Genomic DNA, 15129 nt, shown 5'->3' on the forward strand with positions numbered 1-15129 from the left:
GGAGGTGAGATCTGAACTGCTACCCAGAAGAGGAGAGTCTGAGGACTAGTATTCCCAGAAGGCAGATGCCAATGACTGACCTGAGGGCCTTCCTCCAAGACTTCATTGTCATATGATGTCATTAGAGAGGTGTCAATGTGGAGAGAAGCTGACTACACAAGGGCCTTGAAATGTGCCATCCTGGAGAGGCCACCCCAACTAAAGGCCCAGCCTAAGCTTTGCACCACAGGATAGCTCTGGCCAATTGGAGACTGCTGCTGGCCAGTCTAGGCACTCTCTTCCTTAGGTGACACCAAGAGGGTATAGGCCCTTTCACTCAGCTTCCCAGGTAGATCATCCCAGGATGACCTGCGCATCCACAAACCATTTTCAGGAGGATCCGCAGTGGCAGATGAATGCAATGTGTCAAAAGGTCAGTCCTCAGGACTTTGGTGAAATTGATGAGACCATGGCTTAGATAAGAGATCATTCTAGCCATTTACCACAAGAGAAAACATCCAAGCTACAAATCAATTGCTTCAGTTCTGCTTTCCCAAGATATTACTATGGCATGATGACTGGATTGGGAGCACAATCATAGTCTGTTGGCACCCCCGCACATTTGCCACCTCCCCTTTAGGTTCCTTTCTCATCTCACTCTCAAAGAAAAATGCACTTTCAGATTTTGGGGCCAACAAAATTCACCCTTATGTGTTGAAGTCCATCATCCATCATCTTCCAAACAGAATTTCAAGAGATTAGCCTGGAATTAAAGTCAGAGGTTTCAGTTCAAGTCTCTGATCTGCCATGTACTTGTTCATCCATGGGTAAAACATGCCAGTCCCTCTGAAGTCCTGGTTTCATCTTCAATATTAGCATGATCATAATGGTCTTACAGGGTTATTGTGAGGACCTAACAAGATAATGCATGTGAACAGCCCCACAATGTATAAATTAAGTGATTATCATTATTCCAGGACAGACACCAGGAGTCAGACAATAAATCCCCAAGGAATACTGGGTATGTAGCACCATAGTAAAACCTGAAGAGATGCTGAAATGAGTTGGGAGAGGGGAAGTGGTAGGAGGCTGCGTGACTCGCACCTGTAATCCCAGCATTTCGGGAGGCTGAGGCCAGAGGATGGCTTGAGCTCAGGAGTATAAAACCAGCCGGGGCCACACAGTGAGACCCTATCTCAACAAAACATCAAAAAATTCGCCAAGTGCGGTGGCACGTGCATGTAGTCCCACCTATTCAGGAGGCTGAGGTAGGAAGATTGCTTGAGCCGGGGAGGTGGAGACTGCAGTGAGCTGTGATCAAGCCACTGCACTCCAGCCTGGGTAAGAGAGTGAGACCCTGTCTCAAGAAAAGAGTTTCCTGTATGTGGAAAATTTCTGAACAGAGGAGACAAGTTAAAGGTGTGGTTCAGTGGAGAGAAGGGGGAACAATTTCCTGGCTGACAATGATAGAACACTCCTTTCTAGCCCTTACCTAGGATTAGAGAATAAAGTACCTATCAGGTAACAAATCTCTTAGAGATGTGTGTCTCTACCTTTAATGTATAATACCTACACCTAGAGATCTGGTTAAAATATAGATTATGATTCAAGGGTCTGTCGGTGAGACTTGGATTCTGCATTTCTAACAAGCTCCCAGGTACGCTGCTGGTCCATGAACCACACTTTGAGTAGCAATTCTAGAGGTTAGGGAAGACTCCTGTATAGCAAAGATGTTTGAGCTGAGAGCTGAAGGATGAGAAAAATGTGACTAAGAAGTATTTTAGGTGCAGGAATGAGCTTGTTCAAAGGCCTCGTGGCACTGGGGAGAACTAGAAGGTCTGTGGCTAGAGTGCAGAGAGTTTGGGGAAAGAAGTAAGACGGAACTACAGAGAGCATGTGATCAGGCATGCAAAACCATGTATGAGGTATCTAGATTTTTAATATTCACTTTGACAGTGAGGAGACACCGCTGAAGACTGGTTAATAGGAAAGATACATGATCAGATCTGTATTTTGAAAAGATCATTCTATCTGACTATAAATGACATATGGGTGGCAAGGAGGTGTAAACAAAGTGGATGCAGAACACCAGTTAGGAATTAGGGGGCGAAAGTGGTCTTTGCAGCAGGTAGTTTGACTAATAGTGGCAGAGATGGAGAGATGTGGGATATCTGAGAATATATAGGAAGTAAAATGGGCAGAATTTTGTAAAGGATTCAACATGGGTAAGGAAGAGAAAGCTCTAAGGGATGTTGCCTGAGCATTTGGCCACAATGTCATGTTGAGGGTGCCATTCACTGCAGAAAAAAAGCAGTGGAAGACAACCAAGTTATGGGGGAAAAGCACAAATTTGGTCTTGAACATATTGAGTTTGAGGTCCCTGTGAGTCATCCAAGGTGAAGGTCAAATAAGAGGTGGCTTCATGGGTCTGGAGCTCAGAACAGAGGTGGAAGCTGGAAATCAGTCTGGACATCAGGTTTGTATTGTTTGTATGGGTGATGTTTGAAGCTGTGGGCATAGGTAAGATCCCAAGGTGGAGACAGTGTGAGATGAGAGGAGGGCCTAGGACTAAGTCTCTGAGGATTCCAGACACTGAACGATGGTGTCTAAATGATACAGACAGGAATGGCCCTAAAAGCCAGCACCACCACCCTCCTCACTACCAATACAGACCCCTCCTGAAGTTGCTTCATCCCACTGGACTTCAATCATTGCCTCAAGAACCGGGATGATAATAGCCTGCCCATGCTCAGCACCAATGCCATGAGCTGGAAGACGATTTCTGCAATGGAGAAAAGGGGAGCAGGAGAGACTCAGCAGCAAAGGAAGGGAGTGTTTAAAGGAAGAGGGGGTCAACAGTGCCAAATGCTGTTGAGAAATGGAGATTCAACCAGGATGGGAGTGATGAAACCCAAGGAAGTGGTCTCCTTGTAGAGTACTGAAGCTAGGGCCGAATGCAGGGCCAAGCCAGTCTTCCATATGCATAAGTTGTACTGTAATAGCCAGTTTACATGTCTGTCTCCCTGGAGTAATGGTCTCCAAAGTGAACCTTGTCCACCCTATTATCCTTAAAGTCTAGTGCAAGTCCTGGAACGTAGTGGACACTTACATTTTACTGATTAATGAATGGGTGGATGAATGAATGAATGAATGAATGGTGCCAAATGATTGGAAGCAGAGGAAGAATCTCTGGCATCTGCCTGGACTAGCTACTATCCTTCAGCTTTTTTTACTTTTTACCGCAATGGCCTGCAGACCCAGGAAAGAGACGACAGAGCCCCCTTCCCCTCCCTCCCCTGGGCCCTGGCCCCCCTTCCTCTATCTGACGAAGAGTCTGGACCGAAGGTTCTGCTGACGTGGGAAGGGGAGGAGAGTCTAGAGGAAGAGGAGGGGAAAGCAGCGCAGAGATCGCAGAGACCAAGGAGGCGCCCGCGGCTGCAGAGCTGCGGAGCGGGATCTCTTCGGGCTCTCTGGGTCCGGGCAGTCGGCGCGCAACTGGGCCAGAGGGCAGCGCATCCTTTCGGCGCGGGCTGGCAGGGCCCCTGCGGTCAGCAAGCTGGCTCCCCGGGTGGCCACCGGGACCCCCGAGCCCAATGGCGGGGGCGGCGGCAAAATCGACAACACTGTAGAGATCACCCCCACCTCCAACGGAGTAAGTGCCCGAGCCCCAGGTGGCGACGCCATCCTCTCCCCGCACCCCCGCCCCCGCGGAGCGCCCTTCATTTTCCTCCTGCGCATCCCCCGCCCCTGACTGCCTTCCTAGCCCTCGCTCCCGCCTGCCCCCTGCCCTTGCTCTGCGGTTTCCTCCGCTTCACCCTTCTCCTGCCACCCCCTGCCCCCAACAGCAGGTCGGAACCCTCGGAGATGCGGTGCCCACGGAGCAGCTGCAGGGTGAGCGGGAGCGCGAGCGGGAGGGGGAGGGAGACGCGGGCGGCGACGGACTGGGCAGCAGCCTGTCGCTGGCCGTGCCCCCAGGCCCCCTCAGCTTTGAGGCGCTGCTCGCCCAGGTGGGGGCGCTGGGCGGCGGCCAGCAGCTGCAGCTCGGCCTCTGCTGCCTGCCGGTGCTCTTCGTGGCTCTGGGCATGGCCTCGGACCCCATCTTCACGCTGGCGCCCCCGCTGCATTGCCACTACGGGGCCTTCCCCCCGAATGCCTCTGGCTGGGAGCAGCCCCCCAATGCCAGCGGCGTCAGCGTCGCCAGCGCGGCCCTAGCAGCCAGCGCTGCCAGCCGTGTCGCCACCAGTACCGACCCCTCGTGCAGCGGCTTCGCCCCGCCGGACTTCAACCATTGCCTCAAGGATTGGGACTATAATGGCCTTCCCGTGCTCACCACCAATGCCATCGGCCAGGTGAGGCGGCCAGGCGGGCCGCGGGTCTGGGGGCGGGCAGAGAGCGGCAAGGGCGGGGCCTCACGCCCCCTGCACCCTTCTCACATCCCCAGTGGGATCTGGTGTGTGACCTGGGCTGGCAGGTGATCCTGGAGCAGATCCTCTTCATCTTGGGCTTTGCCTCCGGCTACCTGTTCCTGGGTTACCCCGCAGACAGGTGAGGGGTGTCGTGGGGGCAGGGCTGGTAGAAAGGAGGGGGTGCTAGGGAAGCTAGCCCAAGCAGTGGGCGCTTACAAGAGGTCGAAGACGATTCGCTGGACCCTGCAGTCTTCTCTGGACTTCTATTCAATGGTCTACCCATGTCTCAACTTCACTCTCCATCAAGAAATACACCTTCCCTACCTCTTCCGTGCAAGGGAATGACTGGACCTCCATGGACTATTAGTCCCATTCCCACTAATTAGTGGCCCCCTATCCATGAATCAATGGCCTCATCTCCAAAGAGAAAAGTGTCATTCCCACTAACAGCCCACATGGACTATTAGCTCCATCTCAGTGACCTCATTCCTAAAGATCAATGTTAATTCCTAAACACCAACAGCTCCATTCCCACTGACCAATAGTTCAACTTCACAAGCAAATTACCTCATTTCTGACCAGTGGTCCCTCCCCTACAGGTCAATAACTATCTCCAAAGAAAATATCCTCAGACTCAATAATCCACAGTCCCATGCCTGCCACCAAATGACCCCATCCTCTGTAGGTGAATAGCCCATAGATTAAAAGTCACACCCTCATGGATCCTCAGGGCTTTGAGATCCTCTCACCAAAATCCCCATTTCCATGAGTCAATAGCTTCACCTCCAGAGATCAACAGCCCAATCCCAGCAACCAATAACTCTTCCCACAGATCAAAAAATCTCATCTCTGATTCTGGTCACCATCACCACTGACCAGATGCTCTCACTGCACTAAACTTCCTCCTGCATGATTAGACTGAGCCCCATTGATCCACAGTTCCATCCAAGTGGATTAATAGCTCAAGTTCTATGGATCAAAGCCATCCCAACATTCAGTAGTCCAGTTCCTTAAAATCAATACCCATCCTCACTGCCCAATAGTCACACACCTCTGTGGGCCAATGGTCCTAAACCCACAGGTCAATAGCCCATGCCTATGCATCAGTGGCCTCATTGCCACAGACCAGTAGCCTCATTCCTACGGAACAATGGTTTCATCCCCAAAGATCAATAATTTGGTCTCTTAAAATCCGTAGCCTTCAGCACATTAACCAATAAGCCCATCCTCATGGAAAAATACTCCACCTCATTAGATCAATAGTCTAACTCCCAGGGATTGGTGCCCCCTTTCCAATGACCAGAGGCTCCCTATCTTCATCTCCATAGATCAGTGGTCTTATCCCCAAAGATCAGTAGCCCAGCCTCCAAGGATCAGTAACCATGTTTTCACTAACTCATAGTCAGTGACCATCATCACTTACCAATCATCTCAGCTCCCCTGGTCTGTGACCTTATCTTTACGCACTATTCCCATGGATTAATAGATTTATCCTATTGATCAATAGTCCTGCCCCATGAATTAATAGACCCATGTCCATGTCCCCACTGACCTTTCTTTTTTCTTTCTTTTTTTTATTTTTGAGATGGAGTCTTGCTCTGTTGCCCAGGCTGGAGTGCAGTGGTGCAATCTCAGTTCACTGCAACCTCTGCCTCCCAAGTTCAAGCGATTCTCCTGCCTCAGCCTCCCAAGTAGCTGGGACTACAGGCACACACCCCCACACCTGGCTAATTTTTGTATTTTTAGTAGAGACGGGGTTTTACCATATTTGTCAGGCTGGTCTTGAACTCCTGACCTCGTGATCTGCCTGCCTCAGCCTCCCAAAGTGCTAGGATTGCAGGCGTGAGCCACCGTGCTCAGCCTGACCATTCTTAATGTATTAATAGACCAATGTCCCACCTCCATGGAACAATGGTCTCATCTCCAAAAATCAATTACTCAGTCCCCTAATGTCATTAGCTTTACCTTCACTGACCAGTAGTATCCCCATGCACAAGTGGACAATGGCCTCCCCTCCACAGGTTAATAGTTCCAACTCCGTATATCAATGAACCCCCGTCCCACATCTCCTCTGAACAGTCTAAGCAAGACAAGCTCCATGCCTACTGACCATTAGCTCTGTTCCTAAGGATGAATGGTCCCAAATCCCCTAAGCAATTACCCATCCCCTCTGATGAGTGATCTCATATCCATTGACAAGTGCCCTAATCTCTGACCAATAGCCCAAGAGTCAATGTTCCCACCTCTTACAGAATCACAACCACACCCCAGTGCCCAGTAGCCAGGCATCACCCACCCATGGTCCCCATCCTTTCCCATCTTCTCAAGCCTCTTTCCAACTCTTGCTCCCAGAACTTCATTCTCATACCTCTAACTCTAAAGTGTGCAGCTGGGTCTTTCCCAGCCACTTCCCCACCACCAGAGAGTCTGGGTGATCAGAAGCCCTTCCCACTTTCTAGGTTTGGCCGTCGTGGGATTGTGTTGCTGACCTTGGGGCTGGTGGGACCCTGTGGAGTAGGAGGGGCTGCTGCAGGCTCCTCCACAGGCGTCATGGCCCTCCGATTCCTCCTGGGCTTTCTGCTTGCCGGTGTTGACCTGGGTGTCTACCTGATGCGTAAGTGGCACCCTCCCAGAATTCCCTCCCTTGGGTCTCATGCCTACCTGCCTGCATCCCCAGGCCGTCCCCACTGCCCCTTAGGCCACATTTCAGCTGCCTAGAATTTCAGCTATCTTTCTGCCCAGGCCCTTGAAGAATCCAGGGCTCTTGCTTCTCTCTACACCTATCTCCCTATCCCCACAATCTTTAAAGTCTTCGCCCTGGACTTACTGCTGCCAGGGGATAAGGTGCTATTCCCCTGACAGTAGTAAGTCCAGGGACAAAGGTTGTCCCTAGCTGTGCGACCTTGGACAAGGGTTGATGTGAAGGTCAAATAAGAGGCCTGATGGGAAAGGGCCTATAAACTGGAAATGCTGAACACCCACCAGGGACTCTGGCCCTAGAGCCCTCCTAGGTTTGAGCAGGAGAGGAGAGAGGGCTGAACAATCTCCCCAGTCCTTGCCACCCAGAGGTTAGCAAGGGAGGCAATGGCTGCAGCCTCCACTCTGGGTCTGACCTCGCTCTCTGTCCTCCTCCCTCCCTCTCTTCTCTCTTATGTCTTCTTCCTCCCTGGCCTCCCTCTCCTCTCTCCACCCCTGCTGTATCTCCAGGCCTGGAGCTGTGCGACCCAACCCAGAGGCTTCGGGTGGCCCTGGCAGGGGAGTTGGTGGGGGTGGGAGGGCACTTCCTGTTCCTGGGCCTGGCCCTTGTCTCTAAGGATTGGCGATTCCTACAGCGAATGATCACCGCTCCCTGCATCCTCTTCCTGTTTTATGGGTCAGTATTGCCCTTCACCTGTCGTCTGGCAATTCCCATCTCTGCCTCCAAACTAGCCCTAGCCCAGAGACCCCTCCTCTTCTCCAACCACCCCTGGTCCAGGCCTACCCCAGCCCCAGTCCCTCAGAGGTGCACGTTTCCCACCCCTAGATCAGGAGAAGGGAGGCCTCACAGTATACCCCTTCCACCTTGCCCCCAGCTGGCCTGGTTTGTTCCTGGAGTCCGCACGGTGGCTGATAGTGAAGCGGCAGATCGAGGAGGCTCAATCTGTGCTGAGGATCCTGGCTGAACGAAACCGGCCCCATGGGCAGATGCTAGGGGAGGAGGCCCAGGAAGCCCTGCAGGGTAAGAGATAGGGGTCCCTGTGAGTGTTGCTTCACTTGCACACATGATGGTGCCCTCTGCATAGTTGTAGCTGTGCCACCTTCTCCCAGGGTCCCCACCACCCATGTGGGAGGATCCTGGGTTCTCAGGGTTTTCTTCTGACAGCTCCTCTCTCTCTCCCAAAGACCTGGAGAATACCTGCCCTCTCCCTGCAACATCCTCCTTTTCCTTCGCTTCCCTCCTCAACTACCGCAACATCTGGAAAAATCTGCTTATCCTGGGCTTCACCAAGTGAGCCTGGGTGTCTGGGCTGAGGGCCAGGCCAGTAGCTGGAATGGGGGCTGGCCGGGTGGGAAGGCCCAAGGACCCCTGCAGAGGACCATCAGCACTGTGGAAGGCTGCAGGAGGGGATTCAGACTCTGTTCTTTGCTTCCCCACCCCTTCTCACAGCTTCATTGCCCACGCCATTCGCCACTGCTATCAGCCTGTGGGAGGAGGAGGAAGCCCATCGGACTTCTACCTGTGCTCTCTGCTGGCCAGCGGCACCGCAGCCCTGGCCTGTGTCTTCCTGGGGGTCACCGTGGACCGATTTGGCCGCCGGGGCATCCTTCTTCTCTCCATGACCCTTACCGGCATTGCTTCCCTGGTCTTGCTGGGCCTGTGGGATTGTGAGCATCCTACCTTTCCCACAGTGTGGGCTCAACAAGGGAACCCCAACAGAGGTGTTTCAGACAGGCTCAGCCATTTCTTCTGGCACAAGCCTCCCAAGACAAGCCCCAGACCCTGTCCAGCTCTTCCACAAGCCTCCACCAGGCTGCACAGCCCCATCTGCTCTCCCAGTCAGTTACTGAATGCCCAGAGCCTGCCCAGCTAGAGCCATGGGAACAGAGAGCCAAGGGGATGACACCCAGGACTAGGAGAGCCTTGACCTCCCCACCTCCATTCATATCATCCCTCTTGCGTCTGCAGATCTGAACGAGGCTGCCATCACCACGTTCTCCGTTCTTGGGCTCTTCTCCTCCCAAGCTGCCGCCATCCTCAGCACCCTCCTTGCTGCTGAGGTCATCCCCACCACTGTCCGGTGAGAGCAGGGGTGACCCCAGAGGCAGAGCCAGGACCCTCGGCCTCCCCTTCCCCCAACCCACTCCTGAGGACGGGGCTTGCGGGCTGGAGGAGGGGGGACTGTGGGAGAAGGGCGGGGCAAGGCCACAGCTGTGGGCTGAGCTCCTCCTCCTTCTTCCCCAGGGGTCGCGGCCTGGGCCTGATCATGGCTCTAGGGGCGCTTGGGGGACTGAGCGGCCCGGCCCAGCGCCTCCATATGGGCCATGGAGCCTTCCTGCAGCACGTGGTGCTGGCGGCCTGCGCCCTCCTCTGCATTCTCAGCATTATGCTGCTGCCGGAAACCAAGCGCAAGCTCCTGCCGGAGGTGCTCCGGGACGGGGAGCTGTGTCGCCGGCCTTCCCTGCTGCGGCAGCCACCCCCTACCCGCTGTGACCATGTCCCGCTGCTTGCCACCCCTAACCCTGCCCTCTGAGCGGCCTCTGAGTACCCTGGCGGGAGGCTGGCCCACACAGAAAGGTGGCAAAAAGATCGGGAAGACTGAGTAGGGAAGGCAGGGCTGCCCAGAAGGCTCAGAGATACCTTACGCCAGCCATCGCGGAGAGCTCAGAGGGCCATCCCCTCCCTGCCTCCTCCTTGCTGCTTTGCGTTCACTTCCTTGGCCAGAGTCAGGGGACAGGGAGAGAGCTCCACACTGTAACCACTGGGTCTGGGCTCCATCCTGCGCCCAAAGACATCCTCCCAGACCTCATTATTTCTTGCTCTATCATTCTGTTTCAATAAAGACATTTGGAATAAATGAGCATATCATGGCCTGGACTTCCCTCCCTTCTGTTTGTCCTTCTATGTCTTGGGGGAAGGTTTTTCTCAGTGTAATGCACACCAATAACAATCTCCCCTCTCCCTCCCTGTGTCCTGCCCCGAGTGATGACTTACAAACAACTGTCACCACTTACTGACAGCTTGCACTGTTGCCAGAACGGGGCTAAGCATTTGACACACTTCGTATCATTTAATTTCTACAGCATTGCAAGGTAGGTGTTTGGATCAATGTTTTTGTTGTTGTTGTTGTTGTTGCAAGCAATAAAAACTGGCTCTAATTAACTTAAACAAAAAGGGAATTATTAGATTTGGCGGGGCAGGTTGTGGTGGGAGCTCACAGAATGAAGGAGAAGCAGAACTAGTCATAAAATAACTAGTCAGGAGCGGAGAAGACTCCTTGTCTGAGGAGCAGAAACCAGCGACATTTTTGTCAGGGCTTCTAGATGAATGAGCTCCAGTGGAATGTAATCTTCAGGTTATCCCACTGAAGATTCATTTCCAGAGAGCATGTCACTGGCTAGATAGAGTAACATGCCTCCTACACCCCATTTCTCCCAACTGGGAATAGGGAAAGCAAAAGCAGAAGCAGGACTGGGTGTTACTCAGAAAAAAAACAATGGAAGCTCAATACAGCGTTATTACTCTCTTAAGCAGATGAGAAAACTTATGGTCAGAGAGACTCAGTAACTTGCCCAAGGTTACAAAGCTAATGAGTGACAAAGCTAAGACATGATTAGATCCCAGAGAGCTCTTCATAGATGCATACTGTAGTCACCTTCCCAACTCGTCTAACTTTTGGGCACGTTTCTTAAAAGGCAAAAGTGAGTTCTCTGGGCTCTCTGGAAGGTGGCAGCAGAAAACTGAGACTTCTACCTCAGTGCCAGGGCCTGCCTCTTAAACCACACCTGGTTTGGCTTTACCACTTTGGGCAAATCTCTTAGCTTCCAACTTCCTTTAAGAGTTGCTATGAGGATTAAACAAGATAATGTATCCTAAGTGTCTCTTAAACTACCCCCACTAGGTGTAAACTGTGTAAACCAAAAATTATCTAAGACAAGCTTCAATCAATTTAGAAAGTTTATTTTACCAAGGTTAAGGATGCACCCATGATACAGCCTCAGGAGGTCCTGAGGACATGTGCCCAAAGTGGTCAAAGTACAGCTTGCTTTATACATTTTAGGGAGACATAATACATCAGTCAGTACGTGTAGGATTTACAATGGTTGGATCTGGAAAAGTGGGACAACTCAAAGGCAGGGCTGGGGCTTCCAGGCTATAGTTAGATTTAAACATATTCTGATTGGCAATTGGTTGAAAGAGTAATTATCAGTAGAAAGGAATGTTTGGGTTAAGCTAAGGGGTTTTGGAGACCTACGTTTTATCATGAAGATGAAGGCTTCAGAGGAAATAGATTGTAAATGTTTCTTATCAGACTTAGGTTTATGTTGATGTTAATACTGGAGGGATATAATGAGGCATGTTGGACCTCCACTTCCCATCATGACCTGCGCCGGCCTTTCAGGTTAAATTTTAGAGTGCTCTGGCTGAGGGGTTGTGTCCATTCAGATGGTTGCAGTGTGGGTAGCGAGGCCTTTTGAGTTTTATCTTTAGTTTACATTCTCGCCCTTCTGGCCAAGATTTGCCAGAGATAACATCAATGGCCACCAATTTTGATTTTGTTCCATAGCATTGCCTGGGTGACATGGCTACCTACCCGAGGTCCATCTTGTCCCTCAGTGGGACTCCCTATAACCGAGGGACTTACACTCAACAAGACTTACAGCCAATTAATTGCTCTAGGCTGGATAGGAATGGACATGGACAGGCATTCACCCCTTAAAATTGTTTTTTCTTTTAAGTAGAAAGTGAACAAACAAAAAGCCAAAGGAGAGGTTACAAAATTGACTTATTTTTATTTTTTTATTATTTTTATTTTTATTTATTTATTTATTTATTTTTTGAGACGGAGTCTGGCTCTGTCTCTCCCAGGCTGGAGTGCAGTGGCCGGATCTCAGCTCACTGCAAGCTCCGCCTCCCGGGTTTACACCATTCTCCTGCCTCAGCCTCCCGAGTAGCTGGGACTACAGGCGTCCGCCACCTTGCCCGGCTAGTTTTTTGTATTTTTAGTAGAGACGGGGTTTCACCGTGTTAGCCAGGATGGTCTCGATCTCCTGACCTCGTGATCCGCCCGTCTCGGCCTCCCAAAGTGCTGGGATTATAGGCTTGAGCCACCACACCCGGCCAAAATTGACTTATTTTTAAACTTCTATGCATTAAGCTACTGTAATCTTGGTTTTAGTTACGGACTTATAGCAATTAGCTATATAAAACATAAGCATTGTTCAAAAAAAGATTTTATATATATCTATCAGCACAACTTATCACTGGGAGTATTATACCCAAGAGGCTGGGTAAGTCGCAAGGTATCTTTATCTTATCAGTAATTATTTTATTTTAATTCTACAGGAAGTAGGAATTTTTTTTTTTTTTTTTTGAGACAGAATCTCACTCTGTTTCCCAGGAGGAAGTGCAGCGGCGCAATCCTGGCTCACTACAATCTCTGCCTCCTGGGTTCAAGCAATTCTCCTGTCTCAGCCTCCTGAGTAGCTGGGATTACAGGCGTGTGCCACAATGCCCGGCTAATTTTTGTATTTTTAGTAGAGACAGGGTTTCACCATGTTGGCCAGACTGGTCTTGAACTCCAGACCTCAGGTGATCCACCCAGCTTGGCCTACTGAAGTGCTGGGATTACAGATGTGAGCCACCATGCCCAGCCAGGAAATTCTTCTTGGTTGGGATGGATGCAAAGGTGACACATAATAGCTTAGACAAAATACTTTATTTTACCATCTGTTTACATGTTTTTATACCCATCCTTGATTTGGAGGGCCTGACCTTGACCTAATTCTATCCCTTAAAACCAACCCTTAACCATCTCACGCATCCACCTCGTCCACAACAGTCCCTGGGCTTAGAGAGAGGTGCTTATATAGTCTTAGCAGCAGGGCATTTTCAGTGAATAACAGATCTGGCCCAGTGGGATGCCAAATGAGGGAGATTCACATCTCTGGTCTTCAGAGTACCATGATTTTGGTTTCCTAGGAAATAGAACAAGGAGAGATAAATAACATAAATATTTTGATAATCAAAAGAATATTTGTGTGTCAGAACAGAAAAAGGGAGCTGTTCTATTAGAGTACCAACTAAAAATATGAAGAAAAATTATAATCTGGTACTCTTCAGAGGATTATTGTAGCCAAGAAATAATTCATTGTTCAATCTGCACTCAAAAACAAAAGTCAGGGCTGAAATTTGTGTACAAAATAAGTTTTAGGCTTATTATACTTTGGCTGATTATTCATATAAAGTGCAGCAAGAATTGTTTGGCCATATAGGCTCCTATTAGGTTGACTTTGCTGGAACTTTACCTACAAATATGTTATTCTAGTCAAAGCCTTGGCAAAATAACCAGTGTCTCCAATTGCTCTGTTCTAAAAGACTCTTACTAAGCTTATGCAAATGACTATGTTGTCATAAACTCACAATCCAAATTTTGGAGAACTGAGATAGATAGAAAGGAAAATTTGCTTACAAACACATACTTCACCCAGTTGCTTTAAACTATAAATAACTCAAAAGAAAAGATTTGTTTGATTCTTCTTTAACCATAACAGCGGCTTTCAAACAGGATATTTGTTCACCTTGAAACTGCCATTCACAAGTCAAATAGCTAATGAGAGTTGTCTACCAGGCACTGTAGAATCTAGCAGCTCCTCACATAGTTAGAATCAGTCCTAGATGGAAAAAAAAAAAAAAAGAGGCTTCCTGCTCATGAGTGTCTCCTCCTTGTATTCTCAGGTAGCAAGATCTTAGGTAAATCATTTTTATTTTGTCATGGAACTCCTTTGGGCACCATTATTTCCATTGGCATAGGGTAGCTTCAGTTAACATTCCATAGCAAGGCAGTAAATGCCTCTCAAGCGGAAATTCTCTAGCCCAGTCATTGTCATTGGGAAGTGCCCACAGTCTTTTGCCATCAGCACGAATAAATGCTCCACAAAGGGCTATAAAGTGGTGTATTTGTTCGACTAGCACTCCAGCTTCTACCCTACACTTTGTGGGCTCAGGCAATCTTACTAGTTCCCATTTGGCGTGTACAATTAACATTTCTGAAAGAGCAGATTTACATGCCTTCAGTTTTATGGCACTAGATACGGAAAACACACCCCAGTTAGACACAATACCCATTTTCTCTTTTCTTTTTTTTTTTTTTAGATGGAGTTTAGTTCGTTGCCTGGGCTGGAGTGCAATGGCACCATCTTGGCTCACTGCAGCCTCCAACTCCCAGACAATAACCATTTTCATAAGACATTTAGGTAAAGGAGTTACAACTACCTTACATAAAGCCTGTTTATGTAAACATCTCAAATTTCATAATCCTTTCAACCTGTGATTTTTTGGGGGGGGGGACAGAGTCTTGTTCTGTCACTAGGCTGGAGTGCAGTGGCACAATCTCAGCTCACGACAACCTCCAACTCCCACATTCAAGCTATTCTCCTGCCTCAGCCTCCTGAGTAGCTGGGCCACCAAGCCCAGCTAATTTTTGTATTTTTAAGAGAGACAGAGTTTCGCCATGTTGGCCAGGATGGTCTCCATCTCTTGACCTCATGATCCACCTGCCTTGGCCTCCCAAAGTGCTGGGATTACAGGTGTGAGCCACCACATCCAGCCAATCTGTACATTTTTATGTTCTGGTCACAGGAACTTTTCTTTTCTACCCACTGACTATTTTACCTTTTCTGGTGAAAAAAGGCTTGGGTTCCCAGCAGGGAGTTGAACCAAGGGACTCAGGTTCTTTTGCCAATTTTTTATCTTAATTTGCCCCAGCATTGCCCTAGGCAATGTCAGCTTTCTCGTGATAACCTTTGCCTTTTGATTTTTTTAAAAAATTTTCCAATCTGGGGAAAATAGTGAATAACCATCCAAAAAGGGTGATATTTCCATCACCCCTTCTGGGGAGAGTCCTTTGACTCTGTTTTTCCTTTCTGTTTTTTTTTTTTAATTAATTACTTCAATGTGTTATGCCCCACAAGGGATAGCAAATTTGATAAGACCTCTCAAACAGTTACATGATTCTGTGGGAGGGGTACCCATGTAAAAATGGGT

The 15129-nt window shown here is 49.5% G+C and overlaps 1 protein-coding gene across 3 annotated transcripts; it reads left to right on the plus strand.

The window, feature by feature from the left end:
• The first annotated feature begins 2591 nt into the window (after positions 1 to 2591).
• SLC22A17 (solute carrier family 22 member 17) lies at positions 2592 to 9948 on the plus strand. 3 transcript variants are annotated; one of them, XM_033188545.1, is made up of 10 exons: positions 2592 to 3631; positions 3825 to 4328; positions 4421 to 4524; positions 6845 to 6999; positions 7593 to 7758; positions 7958 to 8103; positions 8268 to 8373; positions 8533 to 8750; positions 9052 to 9163; positions 9328 to 9948. In XM_033188545.1, exons 2-10 carry the CDS (start codon positions 4062 to 4064, stop codon positions 9614 to 9616), a joined length of 1563 nt encoding a protein of 520 aa, XP_033044436.1. In that variant the 5' UTR covers positions 2592 to 3631; positions 3825 to 4061; the 3' UTR covers positions 9617 to 9948. The 3 variants fall into 3 exon arrangements, with proteins under 3 accessions (XP_033044436.1, XP_033044437.1, XP_033044438.1); XM_033188546.1 differs by having other exon boundaries at positions 3828 to 4328; XM_033188547.1 differs by lacking the exon at positions 2592 to 3631 and having other exon boundaries at positions 7718 to 7758.
• The last annotated feature ends 5181 nt before the right edge of the window (positions 9949 to 15129 follow it).

Source organism: Trachypithecus francoisi, unplaced genomic scaffold (genome assembly GCF_009764315.1).
Source record: "Trachypithecus francoisi isolate TF-2019V2 unplaced genomic scaffold, Tfra_2.0 Lachesis_group3, whole genome shotgun sequence".
Classification (NCBI taxonomy): Eukaryota; Metazoa; Chordata; class Mammalia; order Primates; family Cercopithecidae; genus Trachypithecus; species Trachypithecus francoisi.

Coding starts and splice junctions, on each gene's coding strand:
- SLC22A17 (XM_033188545.1), top strand. CDS start 4,062: ATGGCCTCGGACCCCATCTTCACGCTGGCGCCCCCGCTGCATTGCCAC. Junction 4,329..4,420: donor CCACCAATGCCATCGGCCAG/GTGAGGCGGCCA, acceptor TCACATCCCCAG/TGGGATCTGGTGTGTGACCT. Junction 4,525..6,844: donor CTGGGTTACCCCGCAGACAG/GTGAGGGGTGTC, acceptor CCCACTTTCTAG/GTTTGGCCGTCGTGGGATTG.